The sequence below is a fragment of the Amphiprion ocellaris genome, chromosome 17, assembly GCF_022539595.1.
Source record: "Amphiprion ocellaris isolate individual 3 ecotype Okinawa chromosome 17, ASM2253959v1, whole genome shotgun sequence".
NCBI lineage: Eukaryota > Metazoa > Chordata > Actinopteri > Pomacentridae > Amphiprion > Amphiprion ocellaris.
Window position 1 is genome coordinate 7,273,538 of NC_072782.1, and position 27,809 is coordinate 7,301,346.

The window sequence follows — 27,809 nt, forward strand, 5'->3', positions numbered from 1 at the left end:
GGAAAAGAACCAAAAGGGGATAAAACTCTCTGGAAGTTGCGCAAGAATGAAAGCAGTCATCTGATATCTGATTAAATCTGTGCCGAGGTATCTGGAAATAATCGACTCCACTGATTGCTCACTCAGCTATTCTACAGAAAACTCATTTACGACATCTCAGACAACGAAGTTAGTCAAGCTCTCCGAGAAGAGCCGTGGCTTCCAGGTTGTTTCCCCGGGATGTTTCAATTACATTCACACTGCTCGGTCATCTCTGTCCAATGATTCGCTTCAGTTTCGCTTCGGACAGCAGTGGATGGAGGAGGAGGAGGGTAAAACTCTCTGAGGATTATTCACATCTCACTGAACGTCTGTGCGCGCTAAGACGCAGCAGCAGCAGCAGCCAAAGTTCCTCCTGCGTAAAGTTCACTCCTCACAATGGCTAAAGTGAAGCCCTGGTTGGTTTGCTGCTTTGTTTTACTGGGTTTAATTTGCGCTGTTGCTCTGGTTTGCTTGTGCATCGCCTCGCTGGTGGACAGAGGATGTTCCGGTGGGAGCTTCAGACATGCGGCTGTTTCTGCAGACTCCAAGCTTTGCTCCGAGATTGGCAGGTAAGACCCAGAAAGTTGTTTGCATCAAGGAGAAAGTTGTGTTTAATCAGGAGAAATCAGCTCAGAAACACTTCAAATTAAACCAGCGGACTTTTTCTTATTCTTTTTTTTTAGGTAATTTGGAAGTTTATTGAGAAAATTATTGCATCCTATGTGTTCCATTATTAACAGTAATTATGTCAGTGCTCAGTCTTGTGCCATCAGTTCCCTGCTGTTAGAGGAGGGATAAAAGGCTGAACCGAGCAATGATATAAGCAGTTTAAGAGATTTGATTCTGATAGGCTCCTGTATAATAATACCTGCAGAACTGTGAGCAGACATGCCACAGATTCTCTCAACCCTCACTGATTCATTTCAAACTACCCTGGTTCAATTTGACTATAAAGGGAGAAAAAAAACCATAAACCAAATAAATACTTATTATTCTGCCCTCCATGCATCACCCATGCCAACCCATATTTACTGAATTCCACCATGCCTTACGAGCACTGCACCTTTACAGCTCTTAGTCGGAGGAATCTTGCTTTTTCTAAGATCTTTTTGCAGCCTCTCGCATTTTCCCTCTTCAGCAGAGCCACCTTTTTCTGATGCACATCTGTTTTTTTGTTCTGCAGCGAGCCATCAAGTCTTTTCAGTCAAATCTGTCATCAGATTCCAAATATAGTTTATTTTGTTCTTTTTTAGCTGGAATTTGCACAAAGCTCTTCCGGCTTTTGTGTTCAGTCGAAGAAGGATTAATGGACTGATCTCTGCCAAGACCTGTGAGGGGTTCATTTCCCAGTTCAGAGCAGGGACAATGAACAGGTCAGGTTGTAGTGGCAGAGAGATAAACTGAGGCGACGGGAAACATTACTGCCTCATCCTTCTTGACCTTTTTGATGAGTAAACCCACTGATCCTCTTCATTCCTTTGACTTTGACTAGAGACCTGTGAGGGTGCATCAGACTTCAATGATTACTGTGATTGTTTAAATCTTAACCCGCGAGTCGTCCTACAGGTCAAAATTGACCCGGTTTAAAGTTTGAAAATGTGGGAAAAATGCATATTTTCACAGTGAAACTTCTTATGTCCACATTTTCAACATTTTTGGGAAATCTTTGAGCATTTTTTGGTGGAAAAAAAAAGAAATGTTAAAAATGTTCCTTGAGAACATTCAGAAAAAAATCAACCAAAATCTAGCGAAATTTGCTGGATTTTGGTAGATTTTTTTCTGAATGTTCCTGAAGAAAATATTAGAGTTTTTACTGATATATATGGAATCACTTTAGATATTTTTAGAATTTTTTTGGAAAGCTTTTTATTCATTTTTTGAAAAAATTTACAAGAATTTTCTCGCCAAATTTGGGAATTTTTTTTAAAAAATGGAACTTTTAAGGAATTATTGGAATTTTCTTCCTGAAGGTTTTGCAAATTTTCTGAAATTTGGGGATTTTTTTTGCAGAATTTTTGGATTTTTTTCAGAAAAGGAAACAATATTTTTTGGTGCCTGTAAATGAGGACAACAGGAGGGTTAAGCAAAATCCTTTTTTTTTTTTACTGCAATTTAACCGTATGCTGCAGAGTCTGGACAGAAAACAATAATTTAGATGCATAGCAACAATATGTAAGGCATAATTGCAGAGTTAAGATCAAATCTGAAGTGCTTACTTAGCAAAACGACTTGAAAGAACATCAGAATGGAGCAATCAGCTGGCTTCAATTCTCCTTTTCTCATGAACCGTTTAACTTTCTTAGCCAGCTGCAGATGCTTAATTTGTTGAGTTCACCCTCATTTTCTTCTTTTCTCCTTCTGCTATAATCCCATCTGCAGATAATTCCCAACATTTGTCACAAACAAGCATCAACCGCTAGATTCCACCTTTTGTTCATGTGAGATTCTTCTGATTAGATTCGTCTGTCATTCTGCCTCCCCATACTTTTACCCTTTTGTCAAACCCTGCGAAGTCTTTAAGCTGGTCCGACCTTAGCAGAACCAAAACATTCCCAACACTGGCTTCTCTTGTCGCTCAGTGAACACATCTGATCCCCTGCCAACTTCTCAGTGAAAAGACCCATTCAGGTCTTTCGGATTTTCAGCTTACATGTTCTGTTGTTTGGTACAGTTAAGTTGGACAAACTAATTGGAACAAATAACCAGGATCAAATTTCACCCCATGATTCAGCTCTGTCTGAAAACAGCACCACTATGGCCACTGGCTTCCTGATATGTTGCCTGAAATCGACCTCAAGCATCAGCACAAAGTTTAAACTTGCCTTTTGGCAGCATTCACAGATCGTCAACACACTGAAGAAGAAAAAAAAGAAAGAAATGAACCTTAAGGGTCTCATCCAAGTACTAAAAAATGTGAAATGTGTGTCTGCGTGTAGACAAACATGTGGTGAATAGCCAGTGACTGAGTGTGTGTTCACACATTTCCCATAAAAGCAGTGAAAATGTTTTCCAGGAACATGCTCCAGCAGGGGGGGTCGGCAGTAGATGGCGCCATTGCAGCTCTTCTGTGCACATCTTTGGTCAATCCTCAGAGCATGGGCATCGGAGGAGGCTCCATAGTAACCATCAGAAATAGAACAGGTGGGTCCTCTACTGGCAGTTGTATCTCTTTAATTTAGTTTCCTCTCAAACACTGATTGAAATCACACCCATCTCTTCTCAGGCAGCGTTAAAGTCTACAACTTCAGAGAGACGGTTCCACGTTCATTCAAGAGCAACCTGATAAATGACTGCCCGTCTACATTCAGGATATCCACAGGTAGGCAGAGCCGCCTCTTTTTTCTCTTCACACCTTCTCACATTGTAAAGTCCTCCAATGTAAATGACACTGTGGCACAGGAAAATGTTCTTCTAAGGGATTTTTGGTCTCAGTTTCACAGTATTTTATTAAATTTGAACCAATTATTCAATATAAAAAGGTGAGGTGTACCACACAAAGCTACAGATTTCTCTGTAAAAGCCTGGTTTTCAGATGAATCAGAAAGACGTGTCTTATTTTAATACATTCCTTAAATGACAGATGTTAGAACCGGGACACTATTTTATTTGATTTACTACAGAATCCTGAACAGATGAGATGTTAATTTCTCTCTACGAAACACAGCAGTAACAAACCATCAGATGCTGAAATCATACCAGAGAAATGATAAGTTCTGTTTAAAGAAAAAAATTTGAACTGTTGGTTTTTAAAAAAAAGCTAACTTTTCAAATTGAGACAGCTCAATATAAAATTTAATTAAAGGTTCCCAACACATTTTCATACAGTTAAAAGCAGCTTAAAATGAGTGTTTGTTAATGTACAATATTTGTTAACAACTACAATGTCTACTAAGAAGTGAGACTAAATGTCACTTCTATCTGTTTACGAACAAGCCATCACATATGAGTGACCACTGGAGGAGCTATAGTTGTGGATTTATATAAATAACCCTTATATCTGCTTACAAATACATTTAAAGTCCTTCTCCGGTTGTCGATTAAACCACTAAAACTCACCTATCAAAGTTACATATTTAGAAAGTGTTGTGCTTTTGAAAATAACCCATTCCTACCTTAAAATGAAGTCAAATCTATGAAGTTCCTACATCTCTCTACTCTGTGCAGCTTAAGCACACCAGCTCACCTATGATTCAGCTCAAACACTGTACAATTACACTCATGCTACTAATAGTTCAACCATGTCTTACAACACAGTGGCATGTTGTAAGACATGGTTGAAACTGAAGCCATTTGTGAAGAGGAATAATGATACTGAAAGTGTCTGCAAGCCGATGGGATTGGTTCCTTAGGTTTGTCATTTCTGAAACACCACAAGTCTGAATCTGTATTTCTGAAATCATCTTGAGTATGCTGTAGTTTTAAGGTTCAAAAAAAGCTCAGCCATTGTGTTGATTGTCCTCTAGCTCAAAAACACTCTATAGACACACTAGATTTTTACCAGATGGGGTCTTTAAGTGTAAAACTTGCCATTTATGAAATATTTATATAGCGCTTTAAACTTAAAGTGACAATGCTCTTATTGTATTAGTGAGGTTAGATGTTCTCAAGCAATAAACATTTTGCATATATAATGACCTGAAAAATCAATCTGAAATGTCTGAGTGAAAAAGTGAAGGTCGGCTCATGGGCCTCCATCATTTCTCTGATCCTGCTGCACTGTTTCCTGCCTGATCTCTGCAGGCAGCCAGTGGATCGGCGTTCCTGGAGAGCTGCTGGGCTACGAGACCCTTCACAAACACTACGGGAAGCTGCCCTGGGCCAAGCTGTTTGAGCCAACTATCCGTCTGGCCAGGGAGGGTTTCCCCCTGCCAGCCTTTCTGGGAAAATTCCTGTCCTTCAACATCGTTAAAGACCACGTGGAAAAGTCAGCTCTCTGGTACAGATAACCCTCGAAGATTCTCGTTAAGATATCGCTTCAAGAACCGCTGAAGCCGAAACCTTTTTTATGCATCTGTCACTTCAGAAATCCTGGAGCAAAGTTCCTCAGTTCTCGGTTTAAGCAATTTCATGCCAGTTTTATGTAACCTTTTGGTTAACAATTGACTGAGAATTTAACTTTACACATTGCATAATAGTTTCTCCTGGTTGCCATGCCTCTTAGTGAGAATGATAAATTGTAATAGCACTCGGCTGCACGCTGTTGTTCTTAGCATCACACTTCAGGAGCAGAGTGTACTGGCCCAGACACAAGAGGAGTGCTCGCTTTCTTTTATAAATGTTTGTGCAAACTGTTGATTATCCTAGATGCTGGTTTTAAAAAGGGGTCAGCCGGGGGGTTAAGTGTGATGTGAAAAGCCTGAAAAATCGCATGTGAGTCTTGGATGCTTCTGCAAAAGTCAGTGCACAAATGCAAGTTTTTTGTTTTTTGTTTTTTTTTTGCATGTTTATGACCAAAGAAATAATCTGATAAGTGGACCTTTCCCCACCCAGGGGAGGAGCAGTGTTTAATTCCGCTGCCAGAGGCCTTTCACAGTTACACTTTGCACTTATTTTATGGCAAGTTGTAGAACTATGGACCACTACAGGATTGTCAAGTACACATCTGGACTCCTGGGAGTCAGACAATAAAAATGATGCTAAAGAATAATTGATAAAATTCAAGTATTATTTAATTTTTAAGCAGCTATACAACCTAACAGACACTGGTAGACGTTGATGCTCAGAAGAAAGTTTATTTTGCTTCAGGTGTAGATTGTTGAGTTACAAAAAGATTGAGAAGAAGAAAACAGAATAATTGTGTTTCTATCTGTGAATCTCCTTTTGTCCTTCAGTGGGGGTTGTTTCTGCTGTTGGTCTGAGGTTGTGTGTCTGAAACACACTCCGCTCCAGGATAAGGGTCCATAAATAAGTCTTATTTTGGGTGAATGCTATCCAGAGTCTCTTTTGATGTGGCTCTAAGGTTGATGAATCACATTTCCTTTGCAGGGTTCGTAGTACTGATGGAGGGTCAGGAGGCGGTCATCTGGTGTTTGGCTTCTCCCGGTATACATTGTGCTGTTATGAGCGGTGCTGTAAATTTCACACTGTTTGGACAGTGGTGCCACTTGGTCAATGTGTCGTATTCTAAAGGGATCGAGGACCATATCTGGTACTTGTCCCGATTTGACTGATGAGCAAAGATCCACCAGAGATGCTCGTGTCTCTAGGTTTCGAATCAGTCATGGCTTGGAGGTTGTTATTTGCATTGCTTATGGTCTCATAGCTTGACTGGTCCTAGAGAAAGTCAATTTATAATGAAGGACAATGGAGAAGGCATTTTGGACACAAATAGGGTGATGTCTGTTCTGCTGCTCAGTGACTTACATCCAAAGTGTGACATCATTGTCAAAGACACACATCTAACCCTTCAAAGTTTGCTAATATAGTGGAAAAGCAAGGCAGATAGAAAAACCTTGGCCTGCAAATTCTTAAAAGATTTAGGTTATGAAAGACTCCAATAAATGCAGCTAAAGTAACCCAAAGATGTCACAAATCATCAAAACACCAGTATGTGTACCTCTTCAGTATATTCTGTTTATAGGTACGATAGCAATAAAAAAAGAAATATGAGAACGCTTCACATGCACGACTAACCTCTCAGAAAAGCATCTCTGTAGCTGAACGTTCAGACCTGCACAACATTTAGGAGGAATTTTGTTCCATTCCGCCTTTGAGAATTGCTTCAGCTCAGCTGTATTTTTAGCATGTGTGGTGTGAAGTGCTTTGACCTGAGGTCAGTTTATGTTGTGATGTTTGATTTGACAGATTTCTGCCTCTCTCCTCCCCTTTTACTCAGTGTGTCCTTGTGTGTGTTTTTCCAGCGAAGTTTTCTGCAACAAGAACAAAACTGTTCTGAGCACAGGAGACGTCCTGAAGTATCCTAAACTTGCAGAAACCATGGAAACCATTGCAGAGCAAGGGGCAAAAGCCTTCTACAGTGGCAAGATAGGACATGACTTGATCCAAGACATTAAGGCTGCAGGTTGGTACAATGTCAAATTGTTATACTTGAACAGACAAATAAAGAAAAGGTAGAGAAATTACTTGTATTCAATCTTTAAAAAATAGAAAAGCAAATGTTTTTTTACGATTAAAAAAACCTTTGATGCTCTTCATGCTTTTCTCAGGTGGGACGTTGACAATGGAGGATCTGAAGTCGTTCCAGGTGAAGGTCTGCGATGCGTGGTCGGTTAATCTGGGAGACGCTCAGATGCACATCCCTCCTCCTCCTTCAGGGGGCCCCCTGCTCGCCTTCATCCTCCGAATCATGAAAGGTTTCATTGTTCATAATCCTGAACAACCTGGCTATAGCAGCTGAAGGAAATTAGAACATATTTGTATACTGTCGACTCTAAAGAAGCAGAAAAATTAAAATAGTGGTTTGCAGATCATAGTAGTTTAAAGTTTGTTGTTGTTCTATTTTTCTGCAGAGTTCTCTTTGACTCCAGAGTCTCTGATTGGTGACAAGAAGATTCAGATGTACCATCATTATGTAGAAGCAGCGAAATTTGCAAATGGACAAAAGAGGAACATTAAAGACCCTGACTTTAATAACAGGAAGGTCAGTATTGGTAGGATTTTGTTATTATTAGTGGGACAAAATATATCACAAGGACGGCAGGTTTATTTAATTATGCAGTTTTATAGAACATTTTGGAGTCTTTCAATTAACTGTTTTGGTTATACAATCTGTACTTGTTTTGTACATTAAACCTAGTTTTCAGGCACAATATACAACCATTTTCACTGAGACATGTCTGATAAATCTGCTGAAATGTACTTCGTCAGCATCAGATGACAGACAAAATTGAAAGTTAAATCAAGTCACCTGTTTTTCCATAATACAACTAAAACAACAGACATTATGAGGAATACTATGGTTAAGACCTTATACTATTATACAGAGGTGGAAAAAAATTTCAGACACCCTTAAAATTTTACACAATCTGAAATATCATCATGAAGTATTTGTGGAAAATTATTTTTTTGTGCTTCAAAAGATGTGACTGCATTGGACAGACAAACAAATACAAATAATATTTGTTTTGTTTATTGTTTACAAGAAAAACTAATAAAACTAAATTCTCCCAAAATGACCCAATACTCAAAATTTCTTACTTTTATGGAACCAATCAATTTAAGTTTTTAATGGCTTTTTTAGGATTTGTTTAGTATTATGGCAGTGATTGTACGATTAGAAATTGGACTTGAAGTGTGCACCTAAGAGTTATTCTTAATGCAATATTTCACAAATATATGGGGTGTCCGAAAGCATTTTTCCATCACTGTATGTGGGATAAATTTACCTGATTAATTTGGGGATTAAGGTTAAGAGCCTACAACATATATGACATACATCTACCCGACTGACTTAAATGGAACCTGCAGTATCATGTACTATACCAAATTACCTGGCTAATTCAAAAAATGATGGTTTATACCCTACTAAATTTTAGAGAAAACCCAGCAAATCTGAAGATTAAAGCGTTTGGTGATGGAGCAAGTACCTTGTGAACCTAGGAAAGAATTTAGCAGCTAAAAAGATATTTCCCAAATCTAGATGATCAGTTTTATCAGATGATGATATGTTAATGTTGGGTATATAGTCTATTGTGCTATTGTTCAATTTACTATTAAAGACTGGAAACAGGGGAGGTGCTGCCCTCAAACATAGTAATCCTGCTGCCTGGTAAACCTGCTCTATTAATCTGTTCTAATAACCCTCCTGTTGTCTTCATTTATGGCCACCAAAAAATATTGTTTCCTTGTCTTAAAAAAATCCAAAAATTCAGCAAAAAAATGCCCAGTTTTCTGAAAATTTGCAAAACCTTCAGGAAGAAAATTCCAGTAATTCCCTAAAAGTTTCCCTTAAAAATTAATTTTAAAAAATCCCCCAAATTTGGCAAGAAAATTCTTGTAAATATTTTCAAAACATTTGTAAAAATCTTCAAAAAAAATCCTAAAAATATCTAAAGTGATTATATATATATATCAGTAAAACTTCTAATATTTTCTTTAGCGAATTTTGCTGGATTTTGGTTGATTTTTTTGTGAATGTTCTTAAGAAATATTTCTTTTTTCCCACCAAAAAAATGTTCAAAAATTTCCAAAAATGTTGGAAATGTGAACATCAGAAATTTCACTGTGAAAATACATATTTTTTCCACATTTTCAAACTTTGCAACGGGTCAATTTTGACCCGCAGGACGACACGAGGGTTAAAATGCCAATACATAAACAGGCTGAACAAATCCAAGAAAATTAATAAGAAAAGAATCACAGTTATCTGGGATTCAGTATAATGTGGCACCAGTTTGGATGTTTCTGAGACGTCTCCTGATGTTCCTCTTTCAGAGCGCAGATCACTTGATCGATCCCTCCTTCATTAATCGCATCAAGAAGATGATTTCATCCAACAGCACACATGACGTCTCTTACTACTCCAACATCAAGCCTCCTCAGGATCACTTCGGGACGACTCATGTCTCCGTCCTGGATAAAGACGGAATGACTGTTTCTGCCACCAGCACCATAAACCAACTGTGAGCAGAAATCAAACAGTATCTGTATATCGGCTGTCTTTTTTAATATGTGGTTATATTCCAACATAATGCGCCTTCGTCCTCTCAGTCCGTTATGTGTGTTTTTGCTCTGCAGCTTCGGAGGAGCCGTTTACTCCTCCAAAACTGGCATCATCCTCAACAACGAGCTGGCTGACTTTTGCGGGAGGGCAGACACAGTGAGGGCAGGTAGAGTCACAGACGAGAACACAGCCTTTCCAACCTACAACAATCGAATTAGAGACATTCCTTAATGTGGTCATTCAGTCTGAGTGTAATTGTTGTCTGTTGTAGGTGAACAGCCTCCCTCCTCCATGGCTCCGGTTATACTGGAAACAAAGTCTGGAGGGATCCTTGCAATTGGTGGATCGGGAGGAAGCATGATTACCACCGGCGTGGCCTTGGTAACTGAATAATTAGTTTGCTTTCTTGCTTGCCCGCTTCCTCGTTTGTTTGCTTGCTTACACAACTCTCTTTTATTGTTGCAGTCTGTTATAAATCGCCTGTGGCTGGGGATGAACTTGAAAGATGCCATCGCTGCTCCAATAGTGTTTGTTAATTCCACGAACGATGTGAATTTGGAGCCTAATTTTGACAAGGTGAAGTATTTTCATCCTCACTGTCCTTTAACGACATTCACATTCACCCATGACTGTATATGTAATGAGCATTTCTGTTTATGTAATGGATTTAGATGGAGATTATGAGGACGTAATCCTGCAAAGTCAGATTGAATTTACCTGTAATCACAGATTTGGTATTACTGTGTGTGTTTGTGTGTGTTGTGTATCCTCAGTCTGTGGAAAATGGCCTCAGAGATCTTGGACACAACATTGGAAACTGGAGCTATTTTTTCAACGTGGTCAACGCTGTGGAAAGGGAGAATGGCTGCATTACAGCCGTATCAGACAGCAGGAAGTTGGGGATGTCAGCTGGATACTGACCATGAGGAGGCATGAGATTTCCACTAAAACCTGCCCTCAAAACTCACTGAACCTTCAGCCTTAAAAACAGTGAATGTCATGAAGCCCTTCCAGCAAAACTGGTGCTTTGGATCGTTCCAGATGAAAAAGGAGGCGACTAAACTTAAAGGATAATTCTATTTTTGTTCTATTGTTTCTATTGTTCTATTAAGTTGTGACCATCATTTCTAAAACAAGCTAACATCACACACCAGAGCAGTTGCTGAGCTCTTGACGAATGGCCACATGGATTTAATTTTTTTTTTAAGTATAAAATTGGGCAAGAAACTTGAGTCAGTTGTCGTAAACCGCTTTACTGGGAGGTAAAACTGCAACTTTCTCACAAAAATCTGCAGAAACTGAACTGTTCAGTGAGGCAGGCACATCAAAATGAACAGCTGGTGGAGCCAGTTCTCCTGTTGAGTGCAATTAAGCAATAAAAGAAAGAAGAAAGAGCAATAAGATGATAAAATATATTTGATTCAATCTCTCATAGATAAGCGATGAACCCTCACTGACTTAAGTGATGTCACCCGATGAGTGATTGCCAGAGATTTCAAGGGCTCCAAAAGTTATAAACAACAATGAGTCAGGTGACAACATGTTTGGAATTCATCATCATGTCACAGGACAAACAACTACACACAGTTGTGGCTGAAAATCACCAGTTAGCAATGTGTTTATAATTGCATGTAAACTTTGTGCAGCGTTAAGGTTGGTTGCTCCTTTCATGCTGGTCTGAGTAATTTTTCTTGTTTTTTTAGTAACACTGTTAATTCCTCCAGGCAAATTCTGCAGAAATGCAAACTCACATAGGGGCGTGTCTGAGACAGACAGAGCGCTCATGCACTTGACATTTTCATAGCGGAACAACCTTAAGAACTCATGCATTTGGTGGGAATGCGCCTCAAAGTCTGCAACTCCAAGAATATGAACACTGAGATTGTTTCCATTGTACCTGGTCACACTGGTCAGATGGTAAAAAAGTGTTTACTTCATCTTGACTTTTTCTGGCATGTTCCAGTTGTGTTTTGTTTTTGTAAATGTTAACATTGACAGTTCTTAGAAAAACAGGCAGCTAGATGATCACTTAATATGATACACAAACTGTGTGCATGCATAACAAAGGACAAAGGAAAGTATGTTAGGATAAAGCAAAACCACAGCTTAGAACAGTTAGTTAATGAGTCTGACTGTCCTCTGTTAGCCTTTGGAATTGTAATTTGGCTAAAAAAAACTAAATGTACACTTGCTAGTTGTATTGCAAACTTTCATCAGTATTTTCTTCATAGTTGTCACAACAAATGAAATCTCAGGAAAAAGCAAGTAAAAGATCCATGACAAGATTATTTTGTCAAAGTCTGGGTAACAGAGAACAATGTCAAGATGAATTAAGCTAAACACAGACTGTTTAAAAATTGGTTTATTGTTCAACTGCTCAGGTCTCTTGCCCCATTCATCCTCCTTTCTGAGATGTTACTGTGTTCGTAGATCTCAGCAAAAGTCGCCTCTAAGCTGTAATTATGCCTCTTATAAGTTGATTGGTCCACAGACATACAGATATACGTGTTTTGAGGACGCTTGCAGCTCAGATCTGCTCTTCTGCAGGATCACAGGCTCCTGACCAATGTGTACTATGTATGTATTAAGTCTATTCATACCAGTGAATGTTTTATTTTGTGACTCAACTTCTCTGTAAGAACTGCTTACTGTAAATGAGCCATTTAACCCTTTTTAAAAGTGACATCCTGATTGTAGCTGCCCAAACAGGAAACTTTCACTGTGACCTTAAAGATTTTACTGTGTGTAAAACCACTTTATTCATACTGTGAGCACCAAAATGTTTTTATACATATTTTTTCTGTTTCTAGTCAAAGTGTTTTAAAAAATGAAAATGACTGTCACATTTTTACAACTATTAACTGTGAATATTTGTGTTTTCAAAATAAAAGTCCAAAACAAGACAAGTCTCTATTTTCTCCACCAGACGAAGCCACAAAACCTGAATATTGCTTGAGTTTGTGCAACACAAACACCTTCAAATCACTTCTCACTGCAATCTACTCTCCTTTAAACATTTATTCCTTGTTGTTAGTATAGTATGAACAGCAATAATCTACTTGATGATTTCCCATTTGCCTTATTTCAGAGCAGCAGCGAGACAAAAGAACACAGTAATGAGATACGTTTCAGTAGAGAAACTTATGAATTAGTAATGATTTCTTAAGTGGATTCTGCTCCATTCTCCTTTGAGGCATAAGATGTGAGTTATGAGGACATGCAAATTTCTACTCCGTGTGAAGCACCACTGTCTTTGTTGTATGACAAATGAGTTAATCTGGATAAGTTGTGACTTCATAGCTTGGGTGTCGTGATTTTACCCTCTTTGTATAAATAACAGCCGTTTAAATTAAGCATCATTTCAACGTGTGCAGAAAATGTCTCCCCACTAACAATCTTTCACACACTCAGTGAAGTAATCCTGTGATGACTCTGCACACTTTCAGTCACAAAGTCCCCTGATGAAGCAAATTATCTCAACAGTAGTTATCAGATGCTTTTATATATGCAATTAGTTGTATCCGTCACAATGCCATCTGAGGCAGCGAGTCAAATTAAAACCTAAACTTGGATGTGCACAGCGACCTCCTCGTGCCTACAGGGTGAGTAAATTGGCCTATCGGAGTTACATAACTCTGAAGTTCAGCATAACTGTTGAAGTGAGACTGTGCTTAATTGGGCCTTTGAGGAAAATTTCAGTGCGACTGTGACTCCATCAACTCCAAAATAACTGTAACCCCACCAGATAACATAAGTGAAGATACTTTAAAATTACTTTTGCAGAAACACCCTGGTGAAACACACTGCCTGTTAGGTGAACCCTCAGTGCGTCTTTGCTTTTGGTGCCCCAACGCTCAAATCACAAGATGTACCGAAAACAAAGATTGTGCAGGGTTACAGTTTAAACAACAGTCTGCAAAGATCATGATGGGAGGTGAGAATCAGGTGTTAACCAAACATTGAGCAGAGCTGTGACGCATGTTGAGCAGAGTAAAGAATCTTGTTTGAGTTCACGCTTTCTGTGACAACTTCAGTTGATCTGGAGACCAACTCAAACCTGCTCTGGTTGAACAAGAATCCTGTAAGTGACTGAAGACCACTGACTCTGCTCCATGTTTCCTTTTCTCATATTTTTATGACTATTTGGTGTTGCAGTGATTCAGGGTGTTTGGTCGTCAGATTAAAGATTCACCACACATCCTCAGTGATATTTAATGTAAAACCACCAGCGTTCCAGTTAATGTTCATGGATCTGCAGCGCTAATGACTGTCCCATCAGCCTCGGCTGTCTTTACTGCCAACAGAACTATTCACGCGTTTGTCTTGTTAACTATTAACTTAAATACCCTGCTTTTAGGTGAGAATGCCAACAAATATTGCATCTTTGAAACTGTAAACTGATGTATCAAATACTTTACAAGATGATTTTTCATTTTATTTTTTAAAAACTGCCTGTTGAAACACTTCCAGAAAATATTCTTTAAGTTATGTTCAAATGTTTAGGAACAATTAAAGATTAAAGCCAGACAGTATTTTAAGTATTATTTCTCATTGTGCCATTGATTTAGAATCTGCAACACTGGTTTAGAGCTATGGAAGCTCTGCCCAGGTCTGCCCTGGTTCCCATCTGTCGCCCTCCCAGTTCAACTTTTTGGACAGAGAGTTAAGCCGTTGTATTTTAGTTTAGGTTTCAGCCCATGTGGTGGCCAGTTTTTGTTGATTAGCCTTGTTTAGTTTGAGCCCTGTTTAGTTTTAGTTAAATTCATTGATTTGTGTGGAGTTGGGTTTATGTTGGTCTGCTCAGCCAGTGTCTTGTGTTTCCTTTTTTAAAAATAAATTCCTGGTTTAAAAAGACTTCTGCCTGTCTGCTGTCTGTGTGCCTGCACTCTGGGTTCAACCCCCCCTGCCTTCTGACAATATGTCTGTTCTTGTGGTACAAATTAGAATACCTGATTAATCCATCATGAAAAGTCAACACATTTTTTTCATTATTTTGAACAAATATTTAATATCAGTATTCTACATTTTTGTTTTGTATTGTTGTAACATGCAACTGCACGCGGTTCAGAAAATATCACTCACTGATTTATAAATTATTTTAATGTGCTCAAAGATGGGACTTTTCATGACAGGCTATTTAATCTACTTGTCTGATGTAAATTCAGAATCAATGGCATGAGGAGAAATATATCAAGATGAAGTTTTACAAATGTCTTAATACATATTCATAGATTTCATAGGTGGGGGGGAATCAGAGAACTCAGGTGCAGACACAGAAGTGGGGGGACACGAGGAATATTGGGAAGGGCTTTATTTAAACTAAACAACAGTCACAACACAAAAGGGAAACTGGATTGAGAGGGAAACCACAGTCAACTCTCTACAAAAAGGTCACAATAAACAAAGGAAGGAAATCTACAAAACTAACACAGAACCAACTAAACTAACCAGAAGGGGTACTAACACGATTGGGGAGGCAGGCTTGGGGAAAAAGAGAGTCCAAATATGATTGAGGCAGACATGAAGCAAAAACAAGAATTGGGAGAAATCCAGGCAACAAACAGAGTCCAAGTGGGGAAAGAGGAGTCCATTTAGGAAACCGAGTCTTTATGATTCGGCAAGGTGTGACTGAATGAGCTGAGCTTTATATTGCAGGAGGTGATTGTGAACAGGTGAATGGAGTGAGCTAATTACTGCAGCTGACACTCATTGCAGTAATCAGCAGGTAGCAGAATGCAGGCAGGTGAAACAAGGAGAGCAGGAGGGAGAGAGACAGGGAGAGAGAGAGACAGGAGGGAGAGAGACAGGAGGGAGAGATGACAGACAGACAGAGGCAAAAAGAGACAGGTAAAAACAGAGAGAATGGGAGGAAGAAGGAGAGAAACCAGGGCTGGAACACGGATCATGACAAAAATAATAATAAAAATATGTCTAATCACATGGAGATTGTAATATATTTATTTTTAAATAAATATACATCCAGTAAGTGTCATGAATATTAAACCACTTTGTATCAGAACATTGTTTGTATCACATATGAACCAGTCATCTGGAGCAAAGCCCTGATATATAACTTTACACTTGTTTAGAAATAATGCAAGTCATTTACATTGCGGCTGATAGAAGAGAAGCCCTGAATCCCAGCGGTGACTGTAGGCTGCAACAGCTGTAATGTTGTTATGAGGTCATTACAGGCTGTTGCACTCTGGGCTGTGGGAAAATTACTGCAAGTCATTATATATATTCTGTGGGACTGTTTGACACTGAGGTGTTACAGTCCTTCATTTTAACTGCAGCTCCTGCCTGATCTCTCCGTCACCTCATATCAACACTCTGCCTACAGTATATAAAAGTTTTAAAGGACTGAAAGTACACAGGAGTTCACTCTCTCAGTTTTGCTTCACTTTGTCTATTAATATTTCCCTTAATTCAGAATTCAGTCATTAGTAAGTACTGTAGATAAAACTTATCAGATATTTACTGGAAAACAGTGATACAGAATAGCTTTACACTGTTAATGATTTACAAAAATGCTACATAAATAGAGGATTTATGTACTTTTATGACTGTTTCATCAGTAGGTAAAGAATTTAACATTTACACATATCTTTTTTTCTCTTTTTCTTCTTTAAAAATAACAGTAAAGCTATCACTTAAAACAACATGAAATATCTTGAAAATTAGTTAGAGACATTAAATAATGTGACTTGAATTCAGTAGACATTACAATCAGCTGTGGCACCAAGCACATGACCATTATTGTAGCTAAAGAATAGAACAACTGGTGCCCAGGACGAGTTGACGACGGCTGCTGGATCTTTATTTAGTTTCTAATCTCTCAGGTGGAGTAATGGAGTCAAGGTTCAGACGGTTTCTGCAGTCTCCCAGTGTTTATGATCTCAGTATCCCGCTGCGTACGCCCACTTGCGAGGATCTGACTGAGCGTACAGCCAGTCACCATGACGAAGCACCGCCTGAACCACGGCTCCTGTTGATCTCAAGAACGCCGTCGTGTGATTCTTACTTGCCAAACCCTCCAAGACATTCTGTAAAACAAAGCATGTTATGTGGAAACTGCAGAAACAACTGAATTGTTGTGGCATGGAAACTATCTAAAGCATGGATCAACTAATTTGTGTTTGCAGTAATAACAGGAAATAAAGCCCATTTAAAGATTCTCTCAATAAGCGAGAAATTAGAGAAGATATGACGTGCTGCTTAATGGTAAGGCTGAATAAAACAGGCACAAACAAGAATTTAACCCTCCTGTTGTCCTCATTTACTGCACCAAAAGATATTGTTCCCTTGTCTGAAAAAAATCTGAAAATTCAGCAAAAAATTCCCCAAATTTATAAAAATTTGCAAAGTTCATTTTTAATTTTTACATTTTTTTTGAGTGAGCAATAATTTAAGCTAATTAGAAAAGCAAAGATGTATTTAAACAATATCATATCAGGGTGTGTAAGCTGCACTGTGTACAGATCTTCAAACTCTTCTAAGACTTCATTTTTAATAAATCATAAAATATAAACCAGTCAATATTTTCTTTTATTTTGTGATAATAGTATTAGATAATAGGCCTGTTTCTATCCATAGACTACAAATCAGGTTACTGATGTGCTCCTGCTGAAATATCTTCCTCTGTGTTGCTCCACTGTATTGATCCCTGAAGGTAAATATAATGAAGAGTGTCCCTCGTGCCGGTCATGGTTGAGGTGTTTTGGTGTTTTGCTGGGGTTTTGGATGATGGATCGTCTCCCTGCGCACCACAACGACCGGCTATTAGTTACACATATCAGTGCTGTTTGCTGTTGGTGACACTCACTTTGTCAAACCCAGGCTCTGCCAAAGTGGTGTTGGGACTCAGCTGGTTGTGAAACCTCGGATCTGACACGGCTTTTTCCAGGTCGTAGTTAAAGAAGAGCACGTTCAGAATCACCTGCAGATCAACAAACGATGAAAATTCACACAGTAAGAACTCTACAATGAGACTCTATCAAGTCATGGCTACGCATTGGTCTCACCTGAGCTATAGAAGTAGTGATCTTTGTCCCTCCTGAACCTCCAACCACCATCTTAACTTGGTTGTTTTTGTCAAAAATGATGGTTGGACACATGGAAGACATCGGCCTTTTCCCTTTAAATAGAATTCAGAGGTTAATTAAGTCAACACAGTCTCATTAAACAGGAGCATGTTTCTTTTCTCCTCCAGCAACAACCGTGTACAGTGTCAAGAAAGACAAGCCGATATCGGCGTGACCTTTAATCCGTCTGCTGTTGAAAAACTAATCTATATTACAGCTTTAAGGCTTTTGAGAAGCCCTCAAGTGTGTTTTCAGTTTGTGTCTAACCAATCTAACCTGGCCTGATGAAGTTGTTCGGTGAAGGAGGAACGCCGAAGCTATTTGTGATGAGGGGGGAGCTGAAGTCGTCCATCTCATTGTTGAGAATTATCCCTGTTGACTTTGACATGACTTTGGAGCCCAAACTGCAGGAAAAAAAACAACCAGGACAATAATAGGTGAGTTGTAGCATAAGAGTGATCGCTAAACATGTTTCCTGGTCGGTTAGGGGGTCGTACTATCGGTTGATGGTGCTGGTGGCGGCCACAGCGCTTCCATCTTTTGCTACCACAGACAGGTGTGACGTCCCGTGATTTTCACGCATGTAAAACTCCGGCTCGTAGTAGTTCATGTGGTGTGTGGTGCTGTCAGTGATCTTATCATGGAGGTCATCAGCGTAGACACTTGATGTCATGTTCTTGATGAGCTTTGGGGCAGAAAAATTAGAATGATTAAAATACAAAATTCTCAGTAAAAATTATAGAACTCACACTTTTAAAAAAAGAGGCTATTTTACCATAAAATTCTGGCAGTTGTGGTTGCCAGAATGCAACCGCGAAATCATGGTAAAACTCTTTTTTTCATTTTCAGTAAAGAAAAGTATCGATACTGTTGATTTTACGGTTTAAAATGTGCTTCATTTCATATTTTGCTGTAATAAAAAAGTTTTAACCTTTAAAGAAGTTTAGTTTTTCTTTAAAATTTACATGAAAATACCTACAAAATAAGGTTTGTGTGACCAAATATAAATATTACAGCATTATTCAATTATCAGTTTGTGTATTTAACATTTAATATGTGTATTTTTAGCAATAACATATATACACAAAAGTACATCATTCTGACCAGGAAAAACTGCATTTTTTACGTGTAATAAATGCAAATATCACCATGTTACTTGTTATAAATATTACAGCATGTTTTCATTATCAGTAGAAACTGTGAAAACTGGTATTCTTTTTAAGAAATGCGAAAATTACAGTGTTGAATTTTACACATATCACGGCATGTTTCCATTGAATAACTGTGGAAGAGAAGGAAAATGTATTTTTTCAAGAGAAAAAAAATACAGTTTTTTCCTGATTAACTTATTTATGGTAATTCAGTGTTAAACAGACATTATCAAGCTCTTTTATAATTTACAGATTTTTACTGTCATGGCTTGACAGCTTTTCACCATAAAATTTACAAACTTTTTTTACAGTGTAGAAATGACCTTTATAAAGCTCTAACTAGCAACAACAAACACTCAAATTACAGATTTTTTAAATGTATATTTAGTTGGACAAGGTGGGAGTATATACATTTTTGATGATATTTCATAGCTACTATTTGTAAAATAAATCCTTCAACTTGAATGACCGTATCAGTTATGACTCAACATTTCTGTGTTTAAAGAAAGTCTGCATAGGGAGGTTGGACAGGCGGTTAAAGCAAATCTCAAAGGACTGTCACCCAGGAAAATACTTTAAAAGTCTTTCTCACTTTGTTTCACAGTTTCATGTTTTTGAGCTTCAGTTCCATTTTCACCTGCTGTTTGGTTAATTTTAGCCACCAAAACTACTTACTTAATGATCATCATTTGGGTTTAAAATACAACCTTTTGCATTAAGAACATGTTGAAAGAGAAAGAGTGGAAGTGATGTCAACTTTTACATTAATTTATTCATACAACCACTAGAGATTGTCCCCCCTTTTAAAACTGTAACTGCAGGTCATAATAAGCTGCTTGCAAAATGAAATATAGGGTCAAATCTGAGAATGGTTGACTTGATGGTTGCACGCTGCCACTCTCATTAAAACATGTTAATGCAAACAAGATATAAAAGTAAACATAATGCATCATATTCACATTACAGAGTAGATTGCCACTGCACTTGCTACTCCAAAATTCGGTGTAGTACTCTGCTATAATGCGCTACATTAGCTCTGATGCATGTCAGGTTAGGCCATTGTTTGCCTGCTACTGATAACCATTTAACTCAGTACAACCTGCTGCATGGCTAGGGTCTAAACTGGCCACGCCATCAAGACTTTTGTCTAGATGAGGAGGGTGAGACTGGACATCCTGGTGGGACCAAATAAAATATCTACCAAAGGTCTGTGGTGGACCGTTGCCAGTCGTGCAGGCATCGTGTAGGCACTTCCTCGAGAGCGGTGATAAACATAACTATCTTCGGTCAGTCGCTACACCAGGAACAGACTCCAGTTTGCATCGACAAATATTGTCAATATGCCAATTACTGCCAAGAATGTGCTGTTAGTCTGCGCGAAAGCTAGCAGCACAGCAAATATCTTGCAAGCAGTTTCCGATGCTAATAGTATTAGCAGTAAATTGCCCCAGAAAGAGTCTTTTTTTTTTTTTTTTTAACAAGCCTGGGAGTTGTTATTTGGAAATTGTCTTGATTTTTTTGTTTGTTTGTTTTTACTTTACAGTTCTGAAAATTCAGTTTTTGATCATTCAAGCTGCTCAGGTGAAATTTTGCCAAATTAGAAATATTCCATGTACAAAGGTTATTCCTCTGCGAAAATACAAATACGCCTTTAGCTCTTCAGTGGGTGAAGGATGTTTCTTCTGAAAGCTGCCTCTAGGAAATCACCACAACTGTGCGGTTGCACCAAAGCTGAAAGCAGTGACCATGACCTTACATCTGTAATGTTGAGAAACTTCGGATCTCCAAGCAGGGTTCTCTTTGCATAAGCAAAACGAAAGGCCTCCACGATGCGATGGTAGGTCAGGATCTTTTTCTCAGTGCTCGCCACACTATCTGAGTTGAAGTTGTACCCTGAAAATAGAAAATACAACAATAATCATCCATCAGTTTGGATCACAGCTTCACCCATCTGTCGACACTCAGATGGCAGTTCAGGCAGGACAAAAGGAAACAGACAAAATGGACTTGACCCAGGTGGTTCCTGTGTTTTTATTTAGTGTAAAAGCTGCTGTGACCAGACCAGGGGTATTAGCCTGAGCTGACAGCCGCAGAAGGAAACAGGAACAGGAAAGGCTGAGGGAACCGGAGAGTTTTGGTTTGATGGGTTTCAGCTGTCGGACACAGACAGGCGTCACAGTAATAATCAGCAGGATGAAAGTTTTGGCCGGTGACTGCAATGTGTGTGTGAAGCTTCATTCACTCAACTGTGTCCAATTAGAGGTAAATTGGTGAGATTAGTGTTAGTGTGTGAAGCAGGGGGGCGTGGCGGGTGGGTGGTCAGTCACAGGAAAGGAAAGGTTTGGGGAGATTAATTACTTTAGCAGGAAGTTTCTCAACTAATCCTCTGAGGCAGACACTGTCACTGTACTGAGAAGTAGCTGGAGCAGGGAGACAGTGTCTTCACAGACCAACAGTTCGGATTCTATGGTCACTGCTGAAGTATCTGAGCAGCCAAGAGAGAAAATGTCCGCTTCATCGGACAATAAAGATAGATTTTGTTCTATAATGATGTACACAGGAATGTACATGTACATGATTACATGATTAAAATAATGAATGATGAAGGTAGCGACAGGCGGCAGTTATCTCTAGAACTTCTGCCAGAATGGTTCCCTTGTGGTTTGAACTCCCTTCTCTAAATTGGATGAAGTTATTTCAAACTTAAGTACCGTATTTATGTTATTTTGATGCACCATCAAACAATGTAATGTAAGATGGAACAAAGTGTCCAATGGGATTGCTGCACGTCTAAGGGCCACCAATGTAGTCAGTTTCCTTCGTCTTCGAAACTTTGAAAAAGGTATCTACATGTATAGAAATACTTATATATATATATATGTGTGTGTGTGTGTGTGTGTGTGTGTGTGTGTGTGTGTGTGTGTGTGTGTGTGTTTTCTGTCCAGCCACACATTCTTGTGTAATGCATTGGATAATTAAACAATCCATTCAGCACTCCACAGGTTTTCATTTTAGTTCAATCTAAATATCAGTTCAACAAGTTCTTCTAGAAGCTGGCAACATCCAGTTAAGTGAAAATTACTTGCACATTCTTCCAAATAATGTTGCTTTTGTTTACATGATGGATTATATTTGCTGTCATTGACAGAGCATCATAAACGTCGGCCTGTGTTTCACAATGTTGCTCAAGCTTTTAGGTAACATTAAGTGAGAAAAGGCTTTTTTATTTTAAGCGCAGATTTACTGTACGGTGGATCAACATGCCGCTTACAGCTGAGTCCTTTCTGTGAGACTGACATTAAAGCACATTCACCTCCCACTCGGGATGCTTTTGGACAAAGCATCAAGGCTTACCATTCAAGATGTTTAATATCAGCGTTAGCACAGGGCCGCTAGCAGGGGCATTGGGAACAGCCATGGTGTACTCCCCCACATTCACCCTTAGAGGCTCCTCATCCAAGACAACCGCATAATCCTTCAGATCCTCCATTGTGATGATGCCGCCTAAACACGGATTGAACAAACACTGTGAATGCACACAACTGGTGATACAAATCCTCCTCGCTCTGGGAACTAGATGTGCAGAGAGGTGCATGTGAGTGTAGCCTGGAGTCTTGGAGCAAATGACTTTTAGTGAAAATGGCAGAGGGAATAATGAGGAGAATGTTCTTTTGCTTTGTGGGTACAGAGGAAACAGCTGTTCTAATTGTAATACAGATTTAATAAATGAGTCTGTTTTCGGTATTGTTTTTTTTTTTTTACCCTAAATCATGAAAGGAGAAAGGTGTTATTGCTACTAGTAATGACAGGTTAGTTGAAATGTTGACTCTGTATCTGGGTTCAGTTCAACATATGGCATTATATACTGTATACAGTCAACTATGAGGACATTTCTATGAAGAATAAGCTCTTGGTTTTATAATCTATGCTCATCCACTTTCCTAATATAGAAAAAAAAGTGTTAAAGTCCATCTCTGGTCATTGATTAAACCTCTCTCTGTGTGATAGAGTTACATATTTAGAAGATTTTCCATTACAATAATCCCTTCCTGCTTTAAATTAAGATGCAGCTCCACACATCATCTTCTCCCTACCACACCGTTAGTCTGTTCCCCCAAGTAAAATTCACCAAATAAGCCAGGCTCATTTCACTTAGTCCTCGTTAGTAGTTAGTTTCAGTTCCATAAAGCAAATTTAGCCTAATTAAAGCTCAGATACTGATGGAAAAACAACGATTTTACCACTGATTCTCTGGTGTTCTGACGTATTATTTGACTTCAGTAGCTCAAAAATCTGCTTAAACAGACAATAACTCTCTGTACCACAGCTGTTTGCCATTTTCAGTGACTTGATTGCATAAATTCCAGCTGACCTTTATGGAACCACTTTAGTGCCAACTGATTTGGTCGTTAAATTTAAGTCAGGTGTTGGACTTTAATCCCCACTTTTCTTCTATCACTTTAGAGATTGCAAACACCATAAAACTTCTCTTAATTACATAATGGCAAATTGATCATTTAACTTCAGCAATAAATGTTCGAGCCAGAAACTGACTTAGAATGATTTTGAAAGCTCCACCCTGCAAGACGACTGTTTTGTTAGCTTTGTTATGTGTGAAACCCCAGAAATCTAAATTTGTGCTTTTGAGACACTTTATTTTCAAAGTGAAAATGCTCAGCAATGGCACTGACTGTTTATTTTGCTGTGTCTTCTAGCATATGAACCATGTCCAAAGACAAACAAAAAAAGATATTCGCTTTAAGGACTTTAGGATTAGCTTGTGTGACTATCTGAGCAAAACACTACCTGCTGCCTGAATGTCAGCCACCAGGTTCTGAGCCAGTTCTCCCGTGTAGAAAGCATCAGGACCCTCCTCGGCTATCTTCCTGTAGGTCGCTGCTAGTTTGGTAAATTTGACGGTTTCATTTTCTTTTAGGACGTCGCCGTTGTTCCCACAAAACACTTCACTGAAAGAAGAAAGGAAAAGACCATTAAAGATGTAGAATTCTTTATAAAGGGACTGTGAGATGATCAGACTGTGATTGCAAGTTGCCGCCTCTCACCAAAGGGCTTCGTCATTTAGGATGGTTTTCTTGTTTTGGGACACAGCCTTGGCCAGTGCCCTGCCCAGAGGAAATCCTTTCTCTGCAAGTTCAATGCTCGGCCCGAACAAGTCTTTCCAAGGCAGTTTACCGTGTCGTTGGTGCGCCATCTGGTAACCTCGAATCTCCCCTGGTACAGCAATGGACAACCCTCCTACCAGCCATGGAAACCAATTAAACACAGTTATGCTTTCACCTTTTAAGCTTTAGTAAAGACTTTCATTGATTTTTGATCGATTTATTGCCACCTTTGAGTCTGCTGTATCTCCTTTATTCTTTCTTTGTCTATTATGTGGTTATCTGATAATTGTTAAGAACAGCTTCCTCAGCTACTTTCCACGTCAGATAACTGGTTAAAAATTACCTTTTTGGGCTAACTCTGTGCTGTTGCCAAACATGTTCTCCGTTGCATTGCGTGGTGCCTTCTCCCTGGCATCAATGGTCTCAACTTTCCCTGTAGAGAAGCCACACAACAGAAACAGGCATGAGAAAGCTGTATGGGAAGTTAAACAGCAAAGGACATTTTGAGTTGGAGATGCACATCGTACCAGTTTCTGCGTTATAGATGTTGAAGAAAAGCCCTCCTCCTATGCCCATGCTGTGAGCGTTCATTAATCCGACACACAAAAAAGCAGCTATAGAGGCATCCACTGCAGACCCTCCTTTCAACAGCATGTCTCTGTGGTAAAAATAATTAAAGCACACAAGGGGAGGGAGGGAGGGAGGGAGGGAGGGAGGGAGTGGAGATTTGGTTTTTACACTTAAGATCTTAAGACTGCGTAGGCAGAGATGAGGATAAATTAGCAGGTTCCAGTGCTAAATTTGTGTGTGCTCGTGGATTCTGCTGTATGTGCAAGCTTCTTTGTTTATTTAGCATGTTTGCATATACAAACTCTCACCTGCCAATCTCTGAGCACGGCCCAGCGTCTGCTGCCACGGCTGCCTTCAGGTACACATGCTCACCTGGGGGCTTCCTCTTCGGCATACCGTAGAAGACGCCCAGAAATGTGGCAACGGCCGCCATCAGCAGCAGCATCAGCGCTACCACTACTGTCTTCCTGACCATTTTTGCAGCTGGAGATCTATAAACAATTTATTTAATCCTGATGAAAGAAAAAAAAAAACATCATTTGTATATTAGAACTTACAACAGTAACCTATGAGAATTACACATAAATCAAAAACAGGAAGGATTTAGAAATGGCATACAGTACTGTGAATGTCATAAAATTACAGATTTTCAGTGTGTAAAACATGTAAAGGTCTATTGACCTATTTATACACATCAAATCAATCCAGCTAATCATTTTCACAGATCAGTTTCCAGCCTTCTAGGATAAGAATTTATGACGGGGAACTTGAGATGCCAAAAATATTGTACATGTTAATGGATACAAATTAAATCCAGGACAGTTTTTTTTTTGCAAGTAGCATTGAAAACACCCTGATGACAGCTGTTTGCTGAAATATTAATTTTGATAAAAATGAGGACACATGCTACTGTGTGCAATAATGTCTCCCTTGTTATCTCCCTTTTTATCTGCCTGCACTGCCTGGACACTTCAGCTGAACATATAGACGCTGCATCTGTGTGTCTCCATCAAATTTCAAATGATCCATGTACAAAACACTACAACATGCAGTCATTGTGTAAATGTACTTGTCCTGACACCAAATCCAAAAAACCAGGAGAAAAGAATGTTTGAAAATATTTTTTAAAATACCAAATAAATCTCTAGTTCCCCCTAAAATGCAGCTTTTCTCTTTTCCCACCCCGATGATGTCCAAATTGAACCTCAAATAAAACTTGAAATTAAATTTAAATCTCCTTTTTTGGTATTATTTTTCTCATTGATGTCTCTTGTAATTGTGGGAACATTTTTAAATCAACATATTATTTTGAATAGTAAATATTATGCATGGAGTGTGTGTCCCACAACAACCTTGTAACCTTTTTAGCTGGTAGAAGAAGAAGAAAACAGTGAATCACATGAAACGCTGAAATTAAAATCATCAAACAGTTTTCCAAAAGAATGGGTACAGCAAAGCTATGTCCTTTCGTCTATTTTTCTTATTTTCACAACATTGTCAGCCTTGATTGAATGTCTCACTCTACCTCATATTATCAGGATCAGACTAATTCTTTTGACTGTTTTCCATCAGTCAGTTTGTCCTCTTGGTCAGCAGTAACAGCAGCTAAATATCTAGCTTCTACTGCTGAGAAAAAGATCACATTAGCATGGATTAGCAACCCTGTTACTGTCATTAGAGTAGGATTAGCAAACAACAAATAAAACATGGAATAAAAAATGGTTTGACTGATGTGTAAGCTGAGCCAATCAAGCCTTTGATAGTTTATTACCTACTATTGATGCATACGTAGCAGAAAATTGTAAAAAAGAAGGTTTATTTTTCAAAAATTTTGAAGAATCCAGTTCTGGAATGACTCAGATGATATCTCATGCGCCGTAAGTAAGTAACTACAGACGACTCACTGATTATCTTTGCTGCAATGCTACTGCTTCGCCTTCCAGATTAGATGAGGAAGCTCCTCTCGCAGTCTGGAAACATATGAACCGGCTTAAATAACTATTTTATCAATCTAATAAATATTACATAAGTGTTCTCATAATTTATAGCCTTCTGGTGTGCAATAAGTCATGCACTTGTAGGCCAAGGTCACTCATATCAATTTAGAGAAAATCAATAGTACATTCACCCCATTGATTATTGTAAATAAGCTGAGACTGAAGGAATCCATTCCTAAACAAGAGTTGTGACTTATTACCAACCTCATCTCATGACAGGTTAAAGAACAGTCACTGCTGTCTACTGTCTCCAGAAGTCAAACATTATACCAAATGTCTGAATATCCTACGCAGAATGTTACACAGAAATTGCATCATTACTTACTGCCGTTCAAATGAATACTGATGTTGATGTATTCATTTAAAATAATGCAACATTTATGCTGGTAACAACTATGGATTTAGAATTGCCTGTTTATTGAGCTATCTTCAAGTAATCGAGCCTCTAAATCCTAACAAAGTGCAGTTGTCTGAATTACTCTGCAGAGCACTTTAGTATAAGTGAGATGATCTGACTGTGAGGCAATCAGTTTTCCCCCCTGGCAGCACTTTCTGCAGCCAATAAGACAAGTGGAAGAGAAAAGCCTCGGGTATTTTAGCTTAATAACACCTCAGAAACTCAGAAGCCTAAACTGTCATGCAGATTCTTTGCTCTGTGAAAAGGAATGAAACCTGATTGCATAACAGGGAAAAGTATTGATTTAGCTGCACGGCACAGAAATAAAGTCAGACGTTACTGTACACAAACCATTTATACGCAAATCTCACCTGCTTCTCACCTCAAAGTACTAAAGCAGTGCAGCAATTAAAAGTTGAAAAGGAAACTTCACGAGGTAAAGCCACAGCACAGGAAAATCTGGATCCAGTCTCTGGTCTTGGATTTAGATTCACTTTTTTTTTTTTTTGTTCCTTGGATGGATGAGATTAACCTTCCCAGACATGTAAAACAATTTTCTGTCTTACCTTGATTCCTCTCGGGGCCCATGCAGCAGGTTGTTCGCTGTGCGAGTCTGCTGCAGTTGATAGGTAATAGGCTTACTATCACAAAGTCATTAAACTTTAACCCACACCGCCATAAAACCTGTAACTTGTGTTGACGTCGGGAGGTGAAAGATGCGGAGAAAAACAGCACAACTCGAGACAACAATCATTCTCAGATAATCTGCGCTCAATCTTCACCTAACTTTCCAGTACTCCCACATATCAATTGCATGACCCTGAAACTGAGAGTAAGAGACTAT

General features: G+C 38.8%; 2 protein-coding genes across 2 annotated transcripts; one reads left to right on the forward strand and one right to left on the reverse strand.

Moving 5' to 3' along the window:
• The first annotated feature begins 82 nt into the window (after positions 1-82).
• LOC111581838 (glutathione hydrolase 5 proenzyme-like) lies at positions 83-12,538 on the forward strand. The gene is made up of 12 exons (XM_023290204.3): positions 83-590; positions 3,035-3,162; positions 3,245-3,340; positions 4,762-4,957; positions 6,882-7,042; positions 7,188-7,334; positions 7,491-7,621; positions 9,415-9,602; positions 9,718-9,809; positions 9,915-10,024; positions 10,109-10,219; positions 10,417-12,538. Exons 1-12 carry the CDS (start codon positions 418-420, stop codon positions 10,561-10,563), a joined length of 1,680 nt encoding a protein of 559 aa, XP_023145972.2. The 5' UTR covers positions 83-417; the 3' UTR covers positions 10,564-12,538.
• Positions 12,539-15,585: 3,047 nt separating this feature from the next.
• On the reverse strand, positions 15,586-27,721 carry ggt1b (gamma-glutamyltransferase 1b). The gene is made up of 13 exons (XM_023290211.3): positions 27,532-27,721; positions 24,880-25,083; positions 24,529-24,659; positions 24,345-24,434; positions 23,942-24,134; positions 23,685-23,845; positions 22,233-22,382; positions 20,635-20,771; positions 18,225-18,412; positions 18,004-18,131; positions 17,668-17,780; positions 17,469-17,582; positions 15,586-16,689 (listed from the first exon to the last, which is right to left on the reverse strand). The coding sequence occupies exons 2-13, from the start codon at positions 25,044-25,046 to the stop codon at positions 16,543-16,545; spliced, it is 1,719 nt and encodes a 572-aa protein (XP_023145979.2). The 5' UTR covers positions 25,047-25,083; positions 27,532-27,721; the 3' UTR covers positions 15,586-16,542.
• Between the last annotated feature and the right edge of the window lie 88 nt (positions 27,722-27,809).